Genomic DNA, 18,214 nt, shown 5'->3' on the forward strand with positions numbered 1-18,214 from the left:
GTGCAGGTGGTTCTAGAAGGACTGCCAAGGGCTCTGGGATGAGGATGGCAGTTCTGGGCCAGAGGAAATGGTACAAAAAGGAGAAAAATAGGCCAACCTGCATCTGTACCAAGCTTTATGCTTTCAAGAACACTCATTTATTATTTCATCTTTCCTTCATCCATGCACAGGCATGATCCATCCTATGCCACTGTGGGTCCAGAGAGGCAAAGGGACTTACCCAAGATTGCACAGCAAGTTGGTGGCAGAATCAGCTAAGGCTGTCACTCCCAAGTAAGTGTTCTCCTAGTACCTGCCAAGAAAAAGGCTCCAGGAAGATGGTTTTGGAGGGAGGTCAACATCCCCCTACCCCTTCCCAGAGCACAGGTGATATTCTTGTACAGGGTCCCAAAGACTCTGGCATCGGATGGGTTCCCCCCAGGCTCTGGTGAACTCAGGTTTACAAACTTCTCATCTAGCACCCAACATCCTGGCCCATTCCTTCACTCTCTCACTGCTATTTCTTCCTCTTACAAGTTCCCAGATCTTGGGGCCTCCACTGTTTGTGGAAAGGTGACAAAGCCCGTAGGGGACTAGCTGGTTCCCTCTCCCTTTTCTTCCATCACAATAAGCAGCAACAGAGTCCTGGTAGTGGCTAACACCCACCTGTCATGGGTTGAATTGTCTCCTGCTAAAATCCATCTGTTGAAGTCCTAACTCCTGGCAACACAGAATGGGACCTTATTTGGAGATAGGATTTCACAGAGGTAATCAGGTTAAAATGAGGTCATCAGGCTGGGCCCTAATCCAATATGACTAGTGTCCTTTAAGTGGGGAAATTTAGAGACATGCACGGGAGAAGAAAGTCATGCAAAGAACAGACTTATGGAGTCACAAGCCAAGGAACTCCCAGAAGCTAGGAGAGAGGCCTGGAACAGATCTTTGCTCACAGATGGTCCCTCAGATGGGACACCCTGATGCCCTGATTCTGGACTTCTAACCTCCAGAATGGGCTTCCCAGGTGGCAAAGTGGTGAAGAATCTGCCTGCCAATGCAGGAGATGCAAGAGACACGGATTCGATCCCTGGGTCCGGAAGATCACCTGGAGGAGGGCATGGAAACCCACTCCAGTATTCTTGCCTGGGAAATCCCATGGACAGAGGAGCCTGGAGGGCTACGGTCTGTGTGGTCGCAAAGAGTCAGACATGACTGGGAGACAGCACACACACAGCTCGCACAAACTCCAGAGTGGAGAGACAATATACTCTTGCTGTTTAAGCCACCCAGGCTGTGGTGCTTTGTAACTCTTGGCCCTGTAACCTGTTCCTCATTCCTTGTTTCCCGTTCATCCTAAAATCACCTGCATGGACATCCCTCTCTGCACTCCATCCCCCAGTGTCGATCCGCACATAAATTACAGGTGCCCTCGCACCGAACTGGCCCCCAGGAAAATAGAGGGATGAATTTGAAGTAGGTAGAGTTGGCAGCATCAAAGGATCTAGATCAAGTCTGTGGACCCAGATTCAAGTCCTAGCCCTGCCCCAGTTGTGATTTGGGAACCTGGGAAAAGTCCCTTCCTCACTCTGGACCTTACTGTCCCATCTGTATTATGATAAGATTGACTTCCATCATCTTAGAGTTTCCTTCTGGCTGTGAAATTCTCCCATTTTCAGTCTAGATAATATTTGTTTGCAATCATTTTTGTACTCTTCCCTAGAAACTTACTCTTATAACCTCAGCTCAGGGTCCACTTGCTTCATGAACCTCTTCCCTCACTCCCATGATCCTCCATACTTTTTTTTATAATATTTACTTTTATTTATATTTATATATTTGACGGTGCCGGGTCTTAGTTGCAGCACACGGGATCTTTGATTTTTGTTGCGGCATGCGGAATCTTTAATTAAGGCATGCGAACTCTTTCTCTCTCTCACTAGTCCCAACCCACTTCCCTTGATCAGGCCCCATTAGTTAACACATTTGCAAAGCAGGATAATGCACGCGTTTAATAAATACTGTGTTGAAACACCCTGTGATGCCTTCCTCATCTGCAGCTGATTTCTCATTAATGCTCAACAAGTGGGTGTGGCTATAAAGACAGCCTCTCCTCTTAACACCTTTATACACCCTGCTTTCCAGAGATGCCTGTCAAAGCATGGACAACGCTCTGTTGCACATATTAATGAACCAGACCACCTCCTCCCACCGGGCTGCAGGCTCCCCAAGGCAACAACCATCACTCCTTGGAGTCTACATTCCCCAGCATTTGCATAATAGAAAGCAACAAACATAACTGGAGTGGATAAACACAAGCATATGGCAGAAACTCTTCACTATGGTCCAAAGGACCCCATAAAGGTTTCAAGGGATCCATGAACTCACTGAAATTGTGTACAAAGGGCTGTGTGTACATGTAGGTTTATGTGATATGCATTTGCCCAGGGAGAGGATCAGTGGACTTCTGAGAAATTAAAGGTCAAGACTGAACAAAATGTTAAGACCCAAAACCTGGAGGTGGGGAGGTGACCTGTATTAAGCCCCTACCCTGTGCTGTGCCTGGTGGTGAATGTATTACTATTCCCATTTTGCATGAGTGGAAACTGAGGTTCTGAGAGGGGTCAACTTGATTCCTGAAGAGAAGCAGCATGTCCAGAGTGGCTCAGAGTAGACTCGAGCCAGACAGCCTAGATTCAAATCCTATCACTTTCTAGCTGTGTGATCTTGGTCATGTTACTTAATGGCTCTGTGACTCAGTTTCTCCATCTGTAAAATGGGAGAACTGAGGGTAGCTACCCCAGAGGGCTGCTGTGAGGGGTTGATGCCTTAATGTATGTAAAGTGATTGGAATGGTGTTTGACATGGGGTATGTACCCTGAAGACAATGATAAGGAGGATAAAGAGGAAGATGCTGGCAGTGGCAGAGCTGAGATGCAATCCCAGGCTGTGTGACTTTTGCCCCTCGAAGCCATCACCCAGTGTGCACAATACCCCATTTCACAGCTGAAACTCTGTGGTGCCCTCCTAGGAAAAGCCTCCAGACCTGAAAGTGGCTTTTCTAGCTTGGCTTCCTGGACGTGACAGGCCTGTGGCACTGACTCAGCAGGCAGTCACTAGCTGTTACATAAGGAGAAGGTGGGAGGCTATAAGTTGTCCTTCCTGGTCAGCAAGACTGAGCCTGTGCAATCAGGACACTCTGCTTCTGCCCCTCTTCATCTTCCAAGAGCTGTACCAACATCCACTAATGGAAATTAGAAAGGCGATGTGCTCATCCATTCCTGGAGCCCTTGCTGACGACCAAAATTCCTTTATAATTTCCCCAGGTCCATCGCTGTGCCCTGAGCGCCAATGGGCCACTCACATCCATCCTGCTCGGGCTTAATGAGTCCCGCGTCCCACCCCACACCTAACTCTTGCTCTGCTTTGAGCAGACAGAGCAGCAGCAGTAAAGCCTTGGTCTTGATCTCACTTCTACACCTGGGTCCCCTCAGTGGCCCTCTCGTAGGGGAAGTGTCGACCTAGGCCTTGTTCCCGCCCAGTCCTCTGGCCTGCTCCTGGCAAGCAACCTTTTGGGGTTTGCTTTGGGTGAGTATCTTTGTACTTTTACTGCGAAACCGTCATTATTGAACCTATTTGTGAGAGCATTTTTCATTCATTCCTGTAATGCAATTAGGATCGAGTTTCTTTAGCATTAGGGGAGATGTAACATCAGTAGGGGAAAATTGTCATTTCATTCCCAACATCAATACGCCCACTCTGCCCAAATTCTCTGTCTGATGCTAACTTGGTTTACCCTCTCAAAAGGCAAGGAGAATACTAAAAAGGAAACTCACTCTCCAAATTAAGAGGCAGAAGCTCTGGGGCTGGATTCTTCTCTCAGCCATTAAACAGGGGGCTCCTAACCCTTCTGACACTTTCCTGCAGTGGAGGGAACCCCTAATACCTAGTAGAAAGCTCCATATTGGCCATCTCCATTGTTCAGAGGTGAGTAGGAAAGAGTCCCCGAGAGCCCGACAACAGGGCCCTACAATCATTCTTCCAGAGAGGTTGAGTGACTTGCCCAAAGCCACATACGTGTGAGGCTGAGACCAAACCCAGAACCCAGATCTGCAGGCTCCTGGGTGTCCCCTACTGCACAACAGTGCCCGCTACCCACAGGCCTGCAGCTGCCAGAAACCTAGCCCTCACCTCTCTGGGGACACTAAGGCTTCATTTTCTGTAGACAAAGAGGGGAAGAGTTGACAGGTATCTTTCATGAACCTACCTTTTCTTCAGTGTTTCCCGGTCCTTTTTGGAAATCCTCCCAATTACTGGAATCAGCCTCTTTCAGTCTTATTCTGCCATGTTCCTTCTAGGTACTACAATCTTGCCATCCAAGGATTTCACCTTCCCCGCTTCCTCTCTTCCATCCATCCATGCATCTCTCTCCCTCTCCATCCATTTATCCACTCACCTCTTCCTTCCTCCTTGAGCACCCCTGCTCTGTGCCAGGCCTGCACTTCTTCCCCATTGCTCCTCAGGGCACCCACTCCAGAAGAGTTCGCTGCTCTCCTGACCCCATCAAAGCCTAGAACTGACATGCTTACATCCACCCTCTTAGGAGGCTGATCTGATAGACAAATTTGTGCTAAGGTGTTTGCACCAGACCCATTATCCCCCCAGAGCTGTCAGCAGGCAAGGACTTCTGGAGCCCTCAGGTCACTGCCCAAGGCCTAGATGACAGCGCTACCTCCCTTCCCCTTGGTCCCCCTGCCCGCCCCTCCCCACCTCAACTCCCACGTACGTATGCAGAAGTCTCCATTCTCATAGTAGCCAGGACAGCACTGGGATCTCCGCCGGTACATCGTCCGCAGCCCACGCCGATATGCCGTCTTATAACTGATCCTAAGGCACGGGAGAGAAAGCCACTTGAAAGTATTGAAAATCAATCACTCCTGTTAGAATGATATTTGTGTTAAGCTATATCAAGGATGCCATTTAATAATGACTTTAAAATGCATGGCAGCCTCATATATGAAGGAACACAATAAAGAAAAATCGATGGTGAGATCTGGGCCATCGTGAGGCAGAATGTATTACTGACTTGGCAGTGTTTGCTACACCTGCTGATTTTTCCCCAGCCCCTTCAGAGTGATATTTAAAAGGGCTGCAGAAGATACTTTTGGGGTTGCATTGTAGATTCAGACTTCTCCTGAAAACCTCCAGACTCGGGGCTGGAGCAGCCCACGGGGTGACCTGGACAGGAGCTGGGCCCTGAGAGTTTCTATGCCAACTGCCACCACCCCAATCATGACTGCTCATGGCTCCTCGAGGATTGGTCCACCCAACTGGAGAACCAAAGCCAAGTCAGCCAAAGGACCCCCCGAGTCTGACTGTGTCCCAGAGAGTAGGCCAATCTCCCCCACACCAAAAATAACACTGCCTGGGGAAGAGCTTTGGATGCCATCTTGGGAAGGCTCAGAACCAACACCAGCTCTACAGAAGAAGCAGCTAAGACCCAGAGAGCAGAAGCTCAGGACAGGGAGTCAGAGGCCTGGATTCCAGTTCTGATGCTGGCATGGGTGTTGAGACTTCGCCCTGTGCCAGAAACACTTGCAGGCAAAATCTCACTCCAGTCTCTCTCTGAGACAGTAGCGTTATTATGCCCCCCTTTATTTATTTATTTTTCTTTCTTAGAGTTTTTCTTCTTATTTTGTTTTATGAAAACTCCCCCTTTGTTTTATGGATGAGAAAAGTGAGAAGTTAATGACTTGCTGAAGTTAACACAGCTAAAAGTTTCAGAGCCAGGATGCAAACCAAAGTCACTCTCATTTCAGAGCCACTGGGTTTAAGCCGGTGGGGACTGAACCCTGAGCCAGTTCCTACTGGGTGGCTTGCTAGGCTTATGGGATTGCCATTGTGAAGCAGTAAGACAAGGGAAGGGATGGTGTGAGGACTGAGTCCAAAGGTGAAAGTGTTAGTCACTCAGTCGTGTCCCCATGGACTGTAGCCCGTCTGGCTGCTCTGTCCATGGGATTCTCCAGGCAAGAATACTGGAGTGGGAAGCCATTTCCTTCTCCAGGGGATCTTCCTGACCCAGGGATCAAATCGGGATCTCCTGCATTACAGGCAAATTCTTTACCAACTGAGCCACCACGGAGTCCTTAAAGAGGGAGTCAAAACTGGGGAGACAGGCAAAGCCCCTTCCTCACACACAAGGTCAAAATGGAGGAGATCTGAAGTGGTTATTAAAGACCAGAGAGAGGAAGTAACTTTCCAAGGTCAGAGTTAGACTCAACCGAAGTCCTTGGGAATTGAAGCCAGAGCTCTTTTACTTCTCCACCAGCACCCCAGGAGAGCCAGCCCTGGGGACCCCTGCTTGGGGGGCAGAGTAGCAGGGCCCCATCATTGGCGATATCCATATTCTGCTTTAACATGGAGGGTCAGGCTAACTTGGGCAGGGAATCCAACAGTATGGGCTGGGCCAGCCCTCCCAGTCCTTACAGTGCTCACTTTATGACAAATGACAGTGTGGGACTCCAGGGAAATCTGTGATATTTGGGAATGTCGTAAACTAAGGTCGTTCTACTTTGTCAAAAGCCCATAACGGAAGGTAAGCCAGCCTCCAAGCAAAGCTACTTCCCCGGCACAGGGAGGCAGCTCCTGGCAATCTCGGGAGTTGTACAAGCCTCCGGATGAAGAATGACTCAGGGTTGACTCAGAGGTCATGCAGTCCATGTCTCCCACCAAACAGGGTTATCCCCAAGCCCTTTCAGTGGAGAGGCAGTCTCAGGATCATTAAAGCCTCCCAGGAAAGAGGTCCCCTATTGCTTCTCTCTTGCCCATCTTTGCTGATTCCCAGTGCTGGGTGGGAAACAGGAGACAGAAGGGGCCAGAGGCCAGGCTGCTATCAGATGGATGCTGTGTTCAAACAAGCCATCCCACACTGCAGGAGACTGATGGCGCAGCTGTCAGCATGCACACTCCAGGGCATCAGGAAAGCGGCAAAGCAACTCAATAATTTAGCAAAATAATTCATGTTCCAGAAATGCAGCCTATTTTAATAAGCAGCCGCTCACTCACGCTTCCCCAGTGGTGATGGACGGCAGCTCCAGCCTCCAAGTACCCAACAAAGCCACTCCTCAGAGCAAACCTGGCTCTGGCACAGGGCTTGACAGAGTCAGAGAGGGAGCATGACTTCTCTTTCTGCCACTGCCTTTGACCAGGGCGACAGGTAGCTACCTTGGCAAATTAGGGGAGGTGAAGGGGATGCAGTAAGGGCTGAGTAGTTCCTATCAGACCCACCCTCCTGCAAACAACTATGCAATCTGGGGGGAAAAACAAAACAACCTACCTAAAAAGCACTAGAGAGAGAACAAAGGCAGATATTGGAGGGAAGTAGACACTCAGAAGAAGGGAATGACACGGGACAAGATGAGTCCAGGGGCAGGTCCCAGTCAACAATACTCCAGGTGGCTAAAATTCAGATAGAGGACACACTGCCTTACTGGTTTGAAGAATCATAGGACAAGCTGAGGGTGAACCCAGTAACTAGAAAGTGACAAAGAAAACCCTAGAAAGGAGAGAACCACAAAGAGGAAGTCCCATATTCTTTGTAAAAAATTCTGCCCAAAATTCTGGCCCTCAATTGCATCTGTGGAGGGCAGGTTACAAATGGTCCAAAAAAGCCTGAAAATATTGAATTCAGAGTTTGGAAATTGAGTTTAGCCAAATCAATTAGCTGCTAAAACAAACAACCAGAAACAGCAATATAAGAGAACATAAGAGAATTCAGTCTCTTTTGTTCATAATGCCCAGAATACAATTCAAAATTACTAGACACATAAAGAAACTAGAAAATTGTACCTTTATAAAAGAAAAGGCAATCAATGAAGACCAACTCTCAGATGACCCAGATGTTAAAATTAGCAGACAAGGATTTTAAAGCAGCTATTATATCTATGTTCAATGTTTCACAATGTTTCACAGCAAGTTACTAGCAAAACCCCCAAAGAAAATGAGGACTTTGGCTTTTCAGCACAGAGCGAGTTTCCCTATCCATGTTTCTTCCCAACATGATTCCTACATAACATCAAAGAGCAACCAGGCCCACAAGGAGGAAGCAAAAGAAATCTGGAGGCAACACAGATGCCCAACAACTAGGAAACAGGCTTACCAGGCATCCTCTTTCTCACTGACCCTTCATCTGCTGAATTATCACTCCCTTAAGTAACAGAGCTAGCTTGCCTGTAACTAACCCCTCAGTTTTCTCCACTTTCCCCTGCTCTTTTCAAAGTATTTTTACATCCCTGACCTCACTGGATCCTACAGGTATGTAGGGCAAGTGTTAAAGTGTTAGTCACTCAGTCTTGTCCAACTCTTTGCAACCCCAGGGCACTAGGGAGAGAAAACAGGAAGGAAGAGAGAACATGTTTTGTTGGATGACCCCGGGCAAGCCATTCTGTTTTGGGATTTCCTATGTACTGATTGAATATGTAATGACCCGCCAGGCTCTTCTGTCCATGGAATTCTCCAGGCAAGAATACTGGCGTGGGTAGCCAATTTCTTCTCCAGGGGATCTTCCCGACTCAGGGATCGAACCCAGGTCTCCTGCATTGCAGGTGAATTCTTTACCATCTGAGTCACCAGGGAAGCCACATAGGGCAAGGGTCACTACATATTTGATGAGCACACAGGGAATCCCAAAATACAATGACTTGCCCAGGGTCATCCATCAAAAGACGTTCTCTCTTCCTTCCTCTTTTCCCTCCCCAGTGCCATGAGAGCATAACATAATTTCCAGGAGGGCTGCAGACAAGGGAGCAGGATTCCCATGTGCAACCATTCAGATGGAGCTCTTCCCATGGGCAGCGTGGCTAAGGCACCAAGAGGTTCTGGACTCCAGCCTGCACTCTGTTCTGCAAGCCAGGTCCTCTGGGTGGGACTACATCTCCTCCAACAGGAGCCCTCTGAGGTTAGCTTTCCCCCAGAAGCAGCCCCTGAGACAAGGATTCAAAAGCAAGCAGTTTATCTAGGAGGTGATCCCAGGAAGCACTGAGACGGGCATGGAAAAATGAGACAGGGAAGTCAAGGCAGCCATTCAGGGTGTGCTTTTGAGCAGCTCACTGCTGTGGGCGCCTGGGTTTCCATCCCCCCGAGGACCACAAATCTTTGCAGAATAGGCCTCAGAGTTGGCCCCTCTGCCCTAAGGGTAAGGAAGCTGAGATATTCTTCCACTAACTCCCCATCTGTTATTGGGGTGAGGGATGCCCCCAAGGGTAATCATTCTAGAGCACTTTCCACCTGCCCTGCCCATGAGCTGCTCTGACTACAAAGAAGCCCTCAGCAGCGCCTCTTGGGTGAATAGCAGGAGTGGGTACCAAGGGGATGCAGGGGGTGCACTGACTCCATCTGCTAAGAGGGCTTTTCACCGACTTGTAGGAAGGTGAGCCTGAGGCTTGCCTCTCCCTTCCCTCACCCACCCTCTACCTACTCTCTGAGAGAGGTACTCACCTGTGTCTGGTACACTTGAACCAGTTGAGGATGTCTGTGCAGCGCGTGTAGTAGATCTGATCAAAGGGGTGTGCGTATGATTCTTGGACGGTCACGGCATAGCTGAGAACCAGACAGGAGATGGAAGCTGTGGTCAGTTCTTGGGAGGTGGAGCTGATATTCAGGATGGGGTCTCCCTTCCCAGGGGAGCCAGGCCTCACAGCCAAGTGTCCACGGCTCCAACCTTCCCTGCCTGACTCCATTCTCCTCCTGCCCTGGGTACTCTCGGGTTTCAAACCTTCTCGACCCCAGGTAAGATGCAGGACACACCCCTTACTGTCTTTTGAAGCTCATCTTTCCAGCTCATCTTCTGAAGTTCTAATTCATTTGTTCATTTAACAGAGAATGAATAAAGAAAAGTTTGCGTTTATTATACTTGGTGCTGGAAGGCCCAAAGCCAGCACGTTTTAAAATACTTTATGCTTGTTCAGATCTTTATGGTTTTCAAAGTGCATGTATGGAAGCTGATCTTTGCTGCAACGTTATGAAATAAGTGGTCATATTTTATAGATGAAGAAACAAAGGCTTAGAGGTGGCTTGCCCAGGTCACACAGCTGGTACCAGTAACTGTTCATACTTGAATGTCCTATTGTAAGGGTTTTAAGCCCTCTTAATACTCATCTTATAAGGTAAGTAGTGGCGTTGTTAGCTTCATCTTACACATGAAGAAACAGAGCATCAGGGTGATTAAGTGACTTCCTCAAGGTCACCCAGGTGCCCTCTGCTCTATTATGTCCCTAGTATAGCTGGGGATGCATCGAGGCCATGCCCCCAGACCTCCTGATCAAAGCGGCATCTTGTTACCTGCCTATTAGCTATAAACTGGACCAGTGGGTCGAAGCCACTGGGAAGCAGCTCTCGGCTTTACCAAAGTAAGCCTTTCTACCTGCCCGCACTGGCAGGAATGCTATGAGAAAGCACTCACGCTGGGGTGGAAAGTGAGGATCACACTTTCTGTGCAGGAGGGGAGAGGACCTCAGCTGAGAGTTCAGGAATTAATTTTGTGTCAGTTGGTATTATTCAGTGCTTTCCCCCAGAAGGCTCACTGACTTGGGCCAGATGGCCAGGTCCAAGCTATAAAAGCCCATCTGCTTTGCCTGAGGAAACTGTTGGTTTACTTGAGGGAGGAGGGCTGGGGCAGGCCAGCCCCCTCGAGTGGATCCCCAGCAGGATCGCTGCCACCAGAAATGTCAAAGGTCTCTAGCTCAGGAAGAGGAAGCCAGGAGCTGTCAGCGATGCGCACGGACTCGGGTGGTGGGAAATTCTGTCTCTGTCACATGGAGGATGTTAGGAGGCCCCTGCCGAGCCACCACACCAGCACCTTAGAGATATACGTCCAAGGCACATGTCTATGCGGAAACGACCCGGATCTATTTACCTCCACGCTTGGAGAAACTGAGCTCATCGCCTGCCCCTGACATCCCAAAGCCCCTTCCAGCTCTGAAAGTCTATGACCCTGGGCTCCTGCATCTCTACTGAGTCTTAGGGGCAGGAGAACAAATGGGTAAGGCTGCAGGGGCTCTGGGTCAAGTTTGAACTCTGTCACTTGTTAGCAATATATCCTTAGATATGATACTTAACTGATATAAGCCTCCATTTCCATGCCTGTAAACTGATGATAAATATTACCAGGGACTTCATACAGTTACCGCGAGGATTATGGAAGGCAATGATAGCATCTCTCAGGGTGGTGGAAAGGTAAAGCAAGATGACACAGGTAAAATGCTCAACAAAAGATATTACACAGCTTAATGGGTATACCATCAGTGTCTAATAGATGCTGGCCATCATCATTATATGACTTGGCAGTGACTCACCTCCTTGCTGGGCACTGAGGGATAGATCCTCCTTGACCACAGTAGGGAATGGGGAGCAAGACCCACACACTGACCAGACTCCCCATGTAGGGGATCAGGTGTCCCTCCCAGCACAGATAAGAACAGTGGGTGCTCAGAAAAAGGGCATCAGTTCAACAGAGGCAGTGAGGAGATTGTCATGGGGGACAGATCCGGCTCTGCCGGGGGCCCTACGCCAAGAAAGTCAGACAACCAGACCTTGAACCAACTCCAAGTTTCCGGGTGGAGTGTGTGTCCCTGGTTTCATGGCTGGGTGGTTTAACATGCTCATTTGCCAACATGCTAATGAGGGGCCAGATTAATCTTGTAGAGCTGGGCTTTACTAGCCAGAGGAGGTCTTTCTGCTGGGTTTTACAGAGGAGGGGCATAATTAAGGAGGAGCCTGCCAGAAGCACTAATCCAACTGGGAAATTCTCCCTAAGTGGTCTCTGGGGAACAGGGTGTGTTTCTGGATGACACAGACTAGACTCATCCATGTGCAGCTGGCAGTGGAGCACAATTGGAAGAACCATGAAGAAAGGGGTGCCTGGTGACATAGGCCTCACTGCACAGTCTCCCGCCTTGGGGCTGGAGAACCCCTTGACCTCCTTTTAGCTGCTGGAATCTCTCCTCGTTCATCCATCAAAGCAGTAATTCAGCTGATTGCCCAAACAGCCCATAATGCCTGCTCAGTGCAGGTTTGGATCAGAATATTTTCACATTCCAAAGGAGTTCATGTTGGGGAGATTTAGAAAATTAGAGAGTTTGGTTTAAGTTTGAACTGACCCACTGGTACACACGGCGCTCAGAGAAGAGGGAAGTCAGGGTGGGCCCTGCCATCAGGGAAGGCTTCCTGGAGGAGAGGTCGGAGGCACTGGGAAGGCAGAGGTGAGCAGACAGGAAGGAGGCCTCCCAGAAGCTAGGATACAGCACAGACATCAGCAGGAAGCAATGGTACCCCAGCTGGGAAAGGTGGATAAGACGGGGCTGCTGAGACTGAAGTCTGCAAACCAAAGACTAATGTGGAAGTCACCTGCTTTCTCCCTCACCCACTGGGGAAAAACAGATTTACATTCCCCCAAACTGGGAGGGGTAAGGGGCCTGGAATACCCTCAGAGTCACCTGGAAAGCTTATAAAACTGTATCTGCATAGGCTCCGCCCAAGACCTAGGGGATCAGAGTCTGGGCAGAGAGGACCCAAGAGACTGCTTTTCCTCTGCTCTTCAGGGGGCCTGATGTGCAGTAGGATCTACGTTAACTGTCCCTGCAGAGCTGGGTCATCAACAAGAAAAGACAATAATTGAGCTTCACGGTCCTCAAAGCCCTTTCAGGAAACTGGTACCCTGATCATCCAACAAGCCTGCGAGGCAGGGGTAATTATGCCTCCTATTTCAGAGAGACAGAGATAGGCTGAGAGTGGTTCAGAGACATCTGAAAGTCACAGGGCTAACAGATGGAAACCCCAGATGGGCGTGAACCAAGATCTCACCACTGATGGCATCACTGTTCTTCCCACTTCCCCCAAAAGGGGCAGCCCACTTCCACTCCAGCCTTTCCACTCCAGTCTCAACTTTGTCGGGACCCCTCACAGAGCACCTGGTCATTGGTGACAACAGCATCCCTCTGCCGGGGCAGCCCACTTCCACTCCAGCCTTTCCACTCCAGTCTCAACTTTGTCGGGACCCCTCACAGAGCACCTGGTCATTGGTGACAACAGCATCCCTCTGCCTCCTCAGCCAGTCGCACCAGATCCCCCGGTGAGGGGACACTCCCTGCCGTGGGGCTGGGACATTCACCCTCACAGACATAGAGCATGATCTCCTCCCCCACTCACCAGCCCTCCTCTCCCACCCGCTTCCCCCATCAGGTCCCCATCTTAATTTTATTCATTTGATTTATTAACATCTAAGTGGCAGAGTCATCCTGGTCAGCATGGCCAATCAATTCCAGGGTTTAATTCGGTTTTTCCTGATTGGGTCTCTGGTCACTGTCTTTCTGCTCACCAAAATCAATACTTTCACCTTGTGTTTCAAAGTCAGGTCCTCTACAGGGCCCTGGCCTGTTCCCCCTGGACCTAGTGCCACAGCCAGAATGCAACTGCCCTTCCCTGGTCAGCCCACACCCCCAGGCCCACCAGATGGGAAGCAACAGGGCCCACTCAAACCTACCCTCCTTGGGGCAGGCTGCTGGCCGCCCCGCACATCGGAGCTGCTGCATTGTTGCCAGTCCTGGGAGACCAGGAAAGCATCGCAGCCTCGGAGAACAATGCCTCTGGACCACAGCCCCTTCTCATCTTTATAGGGGTGGTCACTGAACCCCTCTGGCACTTTTTCCTCATCTGTAAAGTGGCTGGAAGTGCGAATTCAGGAAAGAAATTGTCAACTACCAGACTGCCTCATTTACTTTGCCTGTCACTCAGCGCCCCCACCCTCATCCCCACCCCCATAGTCTCAAACAGAATCGACATGGGTTTGGCCTGCCTTTCAGGATCTGTGCTATGTCCCCAGCTGGACTGCAGGCCCTTGGTGGATGGCTTCCCAACAGTGCCAAGACCAGAGTGAAGTCCCCAGGGAGTGTCTGGTCGTCCAAGATCCACGTCTTACCTCTCCCAGTGGCTGCACACGTTGGGGTCCTCAGGGTTCAGGGAGAGGACGATTTGCAGGAGGGAGCAGACAATGAGTCCTGCCACTGAGCGCACCATCCTGGGCCCTGCAGGGAAGAACAAAGAGAGTAGTGTCATTAATCACATCATCTTCCCAGGCATCTGTTTGGCACTGCGACGCCTTACATGAAGTGGTGGAAGAGGTTCGCTAAGCTGCAAAGTTCTGCATCATCATCATGTAATGAGCATCTGATGTTTCACACTTGCAGGCTTTGACTAACACGGTGACACTTCATCAGTTCTGAGTAACCGGGTAGTGGGAAGCCTGAGTCAGGGAAACGTTAAATTTCTGGCCAGAGCTTCTCAAAGTTTTTTGGTTCATGGACTGCTTTTAGAATCTAATGAAAGTTACAGAACTTCTCCCCTAAAATATGCCCATATGCACACCATTTGGCTGTGATTTCAGGATGTCCTGAGGCCCCTGAGCCCATCCTTGGACCAAGAACCTCTGCTCTACGGCCTTAAAAGCAACACCCTCCCCGTCCCTTCTCTCTCAACATTTTTTTTTTCGGCCGCCCTGTGCAGCATGCAAGATCCTAGTTCCCTGACCAGGGATGGAGCCCATATCCCCTGCAATGGGAGTGGGGAATCCTAGCCACTGGACCGCCAGGAAAGTCCCTCATCTTTGCTATGCTTTGCCCAGTCACTTCCTCTCTCGACTCCTTCCTTCAGTGAAGACAAAGAAGAAAGATATCTGGTGTGGCCCTGGGTACAGCGAAGCTGAGAAAATCCTTCTTGGCAGCTCTGGTCAAACAAGTTGCCCAGATCGCTGGCCCTTGCTTCTCTTGCTCCCATGGGCTATCACCTACTGACACCCAGGGTGATATGTCTCTGCACATCATACCTACCGGCAGGTGAAGCCTGAGACAGGTGTTAAGTGGGCCTACACAGATGCCAACCCCCTGGGGTCCCTGGAACTGAGGATTCCCTATCAGAGGGCTCCTCATAGAGTCAGAGAACCATTAAGGTAGGAGTGGCTGAAATGAACTCAGAGGCACCGTGCCGTCCAGGACTCCATGGTTCTATAGCCCTAGAGAACTGGCGAGGGTTCCCACCCTAGTGGGGGTGCAGGGGGCCCCAGAGCTACCTCCAGAGGACCTGCAATCCATATGTGCTCCAACATCAGCTACAGACTGAGAGAACACTGTGACTCAGAGAGACAGTGCTATATTTCATGTGTTCACAGATGTGATTGTGATTTGCTTAAAAGCTTGACCGAATTCAGAAGAGCTTTTATTCTCAATCCGCCACACTAAAAAAAAAAAAAAAGGCAGCTTCTAACAACTGGGGGCAGGGATCGTATAGAAACTATTTTGACATTGAAAAGGGGTCCCCAGGCTTGAAATGCTTGAGGATTTCTATTCCATCGGCCGGAGTTTACCGACGAGGAAGCACTCACCCTTCCTGGGGGCAGTGAAGAGTGGCAAGGATGCTGCACATGCCCCCAGGCTGTACTCAGAGGGAAGCCAGATGGAGCTACTGCCTTCCTGAAAGGTTAAACTCTCTCCTCCCCTGCCCCAGTACTTTCCTCGTTAAACTCTTTCTTAGCAGCTCCTTCAAAGATAAACAAATTGTCACAAATTCTATGTAACCATGGGGGTCCAATTGATGATTAATGAGGCTTTTCTCTCTGTTTGAGATCTGGAAATAATCTGGGTAAATGGATTCTGAAAATCGGCTAACCGAAAGAGAAAAGTGATTCTGCACAATTTGCAGAGTCCAGGAGTCATCAGCCACAGCTACTCCTCACTCCCCCACTGGCTCACCCTGCCATCTCTATCAGCACCTGGAGAGACAGCTCCGCACTCCCTGGGCCCCACAGTGCTAGGGCTGCCGGGCATTTCAATGCATTCTCCTCTCAGAGAAGGTGAGATCTTCACCTTTGGGAAGAGAAGGAACCGCCCAAGACAGGCATTGAGTTTGAGGGATGGGCATCTTCTTTCAGGTGCAGGTTGGGCTGATCAGGCATCAGATAAAGAAACAAAGGGACTCGCAGAAAGGCATACAAAGTCTGATGCCAAGGCGGAGGATGCCTGGTCCTGATTCTCTCCATGGCCTTGTCTCCTGTTGTGGTGTTTTTAACATTTATTTATTTATTTGGCTGTGCTACGTCTTAGCTGCAGCACGAGGGATCTTCGATCTCTGTTGTGGGCATGTGGGATCTAGTTCCCTGACCGGGGATCAAACCTGGGCCCCCTGCATTGGGAGGTCAGAGTCTTAGCCACTGGACCACCAGGGAAGTTCCTGTCTCATTACTTTGGCTGATCCTGTGTGTTGGTCGCTCAGTTGTGTCTGAGTTTTTGGAACCCATTGGACTGTAGCCCGCCAGGCTCCTCTGTCCATGGAATTCTCCAAGCAAGAATCCTGGAGTGAGTAGCCATTCCCTTCTCCAGGGGATCTTCCCAACCCAGAGATCGAACCTGGGTTTCCTGCACTGCAGGCAGATTCTTTACCGTCTGAGCCAGGCCCATCCTGTAATCTCAAGCGTTTTCCTCAGAGGATTTCCCCCTACCCCACCCTGCCCTACCCCACCCCCAGCTGCATCTTCAAATTTATGAAGCTTAGAATATCAAAGGGTGAGGCCACCTGGACTAGTAGAGATTGGGCTCTGGCTGCTTTTGATCTGTGCTGGCTGGAGAGGGGTGGCAAATTGAAGTAACTTGGATCATGGCTATAATTGAGGAGATCTGTTTAAATCTTTGTGAAAACCTTTCCCTCTGAGTCAAATCTGGACAGGACAGTTTGGCTGATTCCCACTGAGATACCTGGACACCAGGGCACAGAGAGGGTAACAGGTGTTTGGAGAAGCACACAGGAGGTGGAAGCGGGTGCGGGAGCACAGGACGTGACCAGCCAGGTGGCGTTCACACTGGGTCTGGGGCCTCACTCCTCAGTTACGGGAGTGTATCAAGGCTACAGAGCAGAGGGTGCTCCCCAGAACTCACACCCAAGCCTCGAACAGCCTGTCACCAGTACTCACAAAGTTCCCATCTAAGGCCAAGTCTGCCTCCGTGGTGGTGTGGTTGGGGGGAAAGATGCCAGCCTGCGGGTACAAGAGTTGACTCCTCTAGGACCCCCTCAGCCCTCAGGCTTTTTCTTTGAACATGGCCAGTCTAAAAGATGCAGCCTTGCCACCCTTCCCTCCTCCCCAGGTCACACTGGTCTCACTTTTGGTTTTTTTCTCACCCCTGAGCCTTGCTCACACTGCTCCCCTGCCCTCAATGCCCTTCTTCCTCAGTTCTGCACATCCAAACACCATCCATGCCCAGGCACCCTCCCCTCTGCATGGCTTGGCACCTACAGCCTGCCAGGCACGCTACACTCATCTGGCTTACAGCCTGGCCACACGGTCCAGCGCTCATCACCTCCCATCTTGCCCTGACATCTTTGCCAGCATGTTGACTTCACCTTTCCGACGTGTCGGTAAATGCTTTGAAACTCAGGTCAAGTCCTAGGCTGTTGCCAGTCAGTTCCTTTTGGGAACTGATTTGAGAAAATGTGTTTCTACTTGTCTCAGCCACTTCACTGAGATGGAGTGAAGAGCAGCCACATAGGAGCCGGCCCCACATGGGGGCAACTCATCGCCATTAACTTTAATGGGGCTTCCCCAGGCTCTCTCTGAGGACAGATCCCAAAGACCTATGCTTATGAGATGACTGAGGGAAAATCAATCCTGCCTTCGTGGTTATTAGGCTGACTCCATTCGGAGTGACAGAGGTTAACACAGTGGGCACTATCTGATTCGGGGCATTAATAATTAAATAAGAAAATGCCCCTGGTTTCTCTTCAGAGGAAGAAAACACATCAACAGTTCAGCCACTTCCCTCCCCTCTGGTCCATGCTTCCCACACAGTAAGCCTCAGAGGAAGGGAGTGAAGTTCTAGAGGTGGAGAAATTTCTTTCCCGATTGGCTGCTTAACACCTGCTCAACTGGAGGTGAGGCTCACACCTGCCCACAGGTATAGCTACTCTGCACACCTGGCAGGGCCTTAACTAATCAAACTCCTGGAGTACTACTTGCCCAGCCCCGGGCTATGCTTCCAGGATGCAAAGAAATAACCCAAGTCAACTACAGTCCATTTTCAAAGACTAAAGCAGCAAGCAGTTGAGTCCCCTGGAGGCTTATGGAAAACTTGGTGGAGCAGATGGGACTAAAGATGGACCATGGACAGAGGAGCCTGGCGGGCTACATACAGTCTGTGGGGTTGCA

At 50.0% G+C, this 18,214-nt stretch overlaps 1 protein-coding gene across 1 annotated transcript in view; it reads right to left on the minus strand.

Moving 5' to 3' along the window:
• Window positions 1-18,214, minus strand: part of MEGF11 (multiple EGF like domains 11) — a 378,265-nt gene that overhangs the window by 235,239 nt on the left and 124,812 nt on the right. Inside the window, exons 2-4 of the mRNA XM_081513847.1 lie at window positions 13,946-14,051; window positions 9,469-9,570; window positions 4,760-4,860 (exon numbers count right to left, since the gene is read on the minus strand). Coding sequence (XP_081369973.1) covers window positions 4,760-4,860; window positions 9,469-9,570; window positions 13,946-14,043 — 301 coding nt within the window. The 5' untranslated portion in view covers window positions 14,044-14,051. The remainder of the gene's footprint in view (window positions 1-4,759; window positions 4,861-9,468; window positions 9,571-13,945; window positions 14,052-18,214) is intronic.

This window comes from Giraffa tippelskirchi, chromosome 7 (genome assembly GCF_054371585.1).
Source record: "Giraffa tippelskirchi isolate mGirTip1 chromosome 7, T2T-mGirTip1v1.2.pri, whole genome shotgun sequence".
Taxonomy (NCBI): Eukaryota; Metazoa; Chordata; class Mammalia; order Artiodactyla; family Giraffidae; genus Giraffa; species Giraffa tippelskirchi.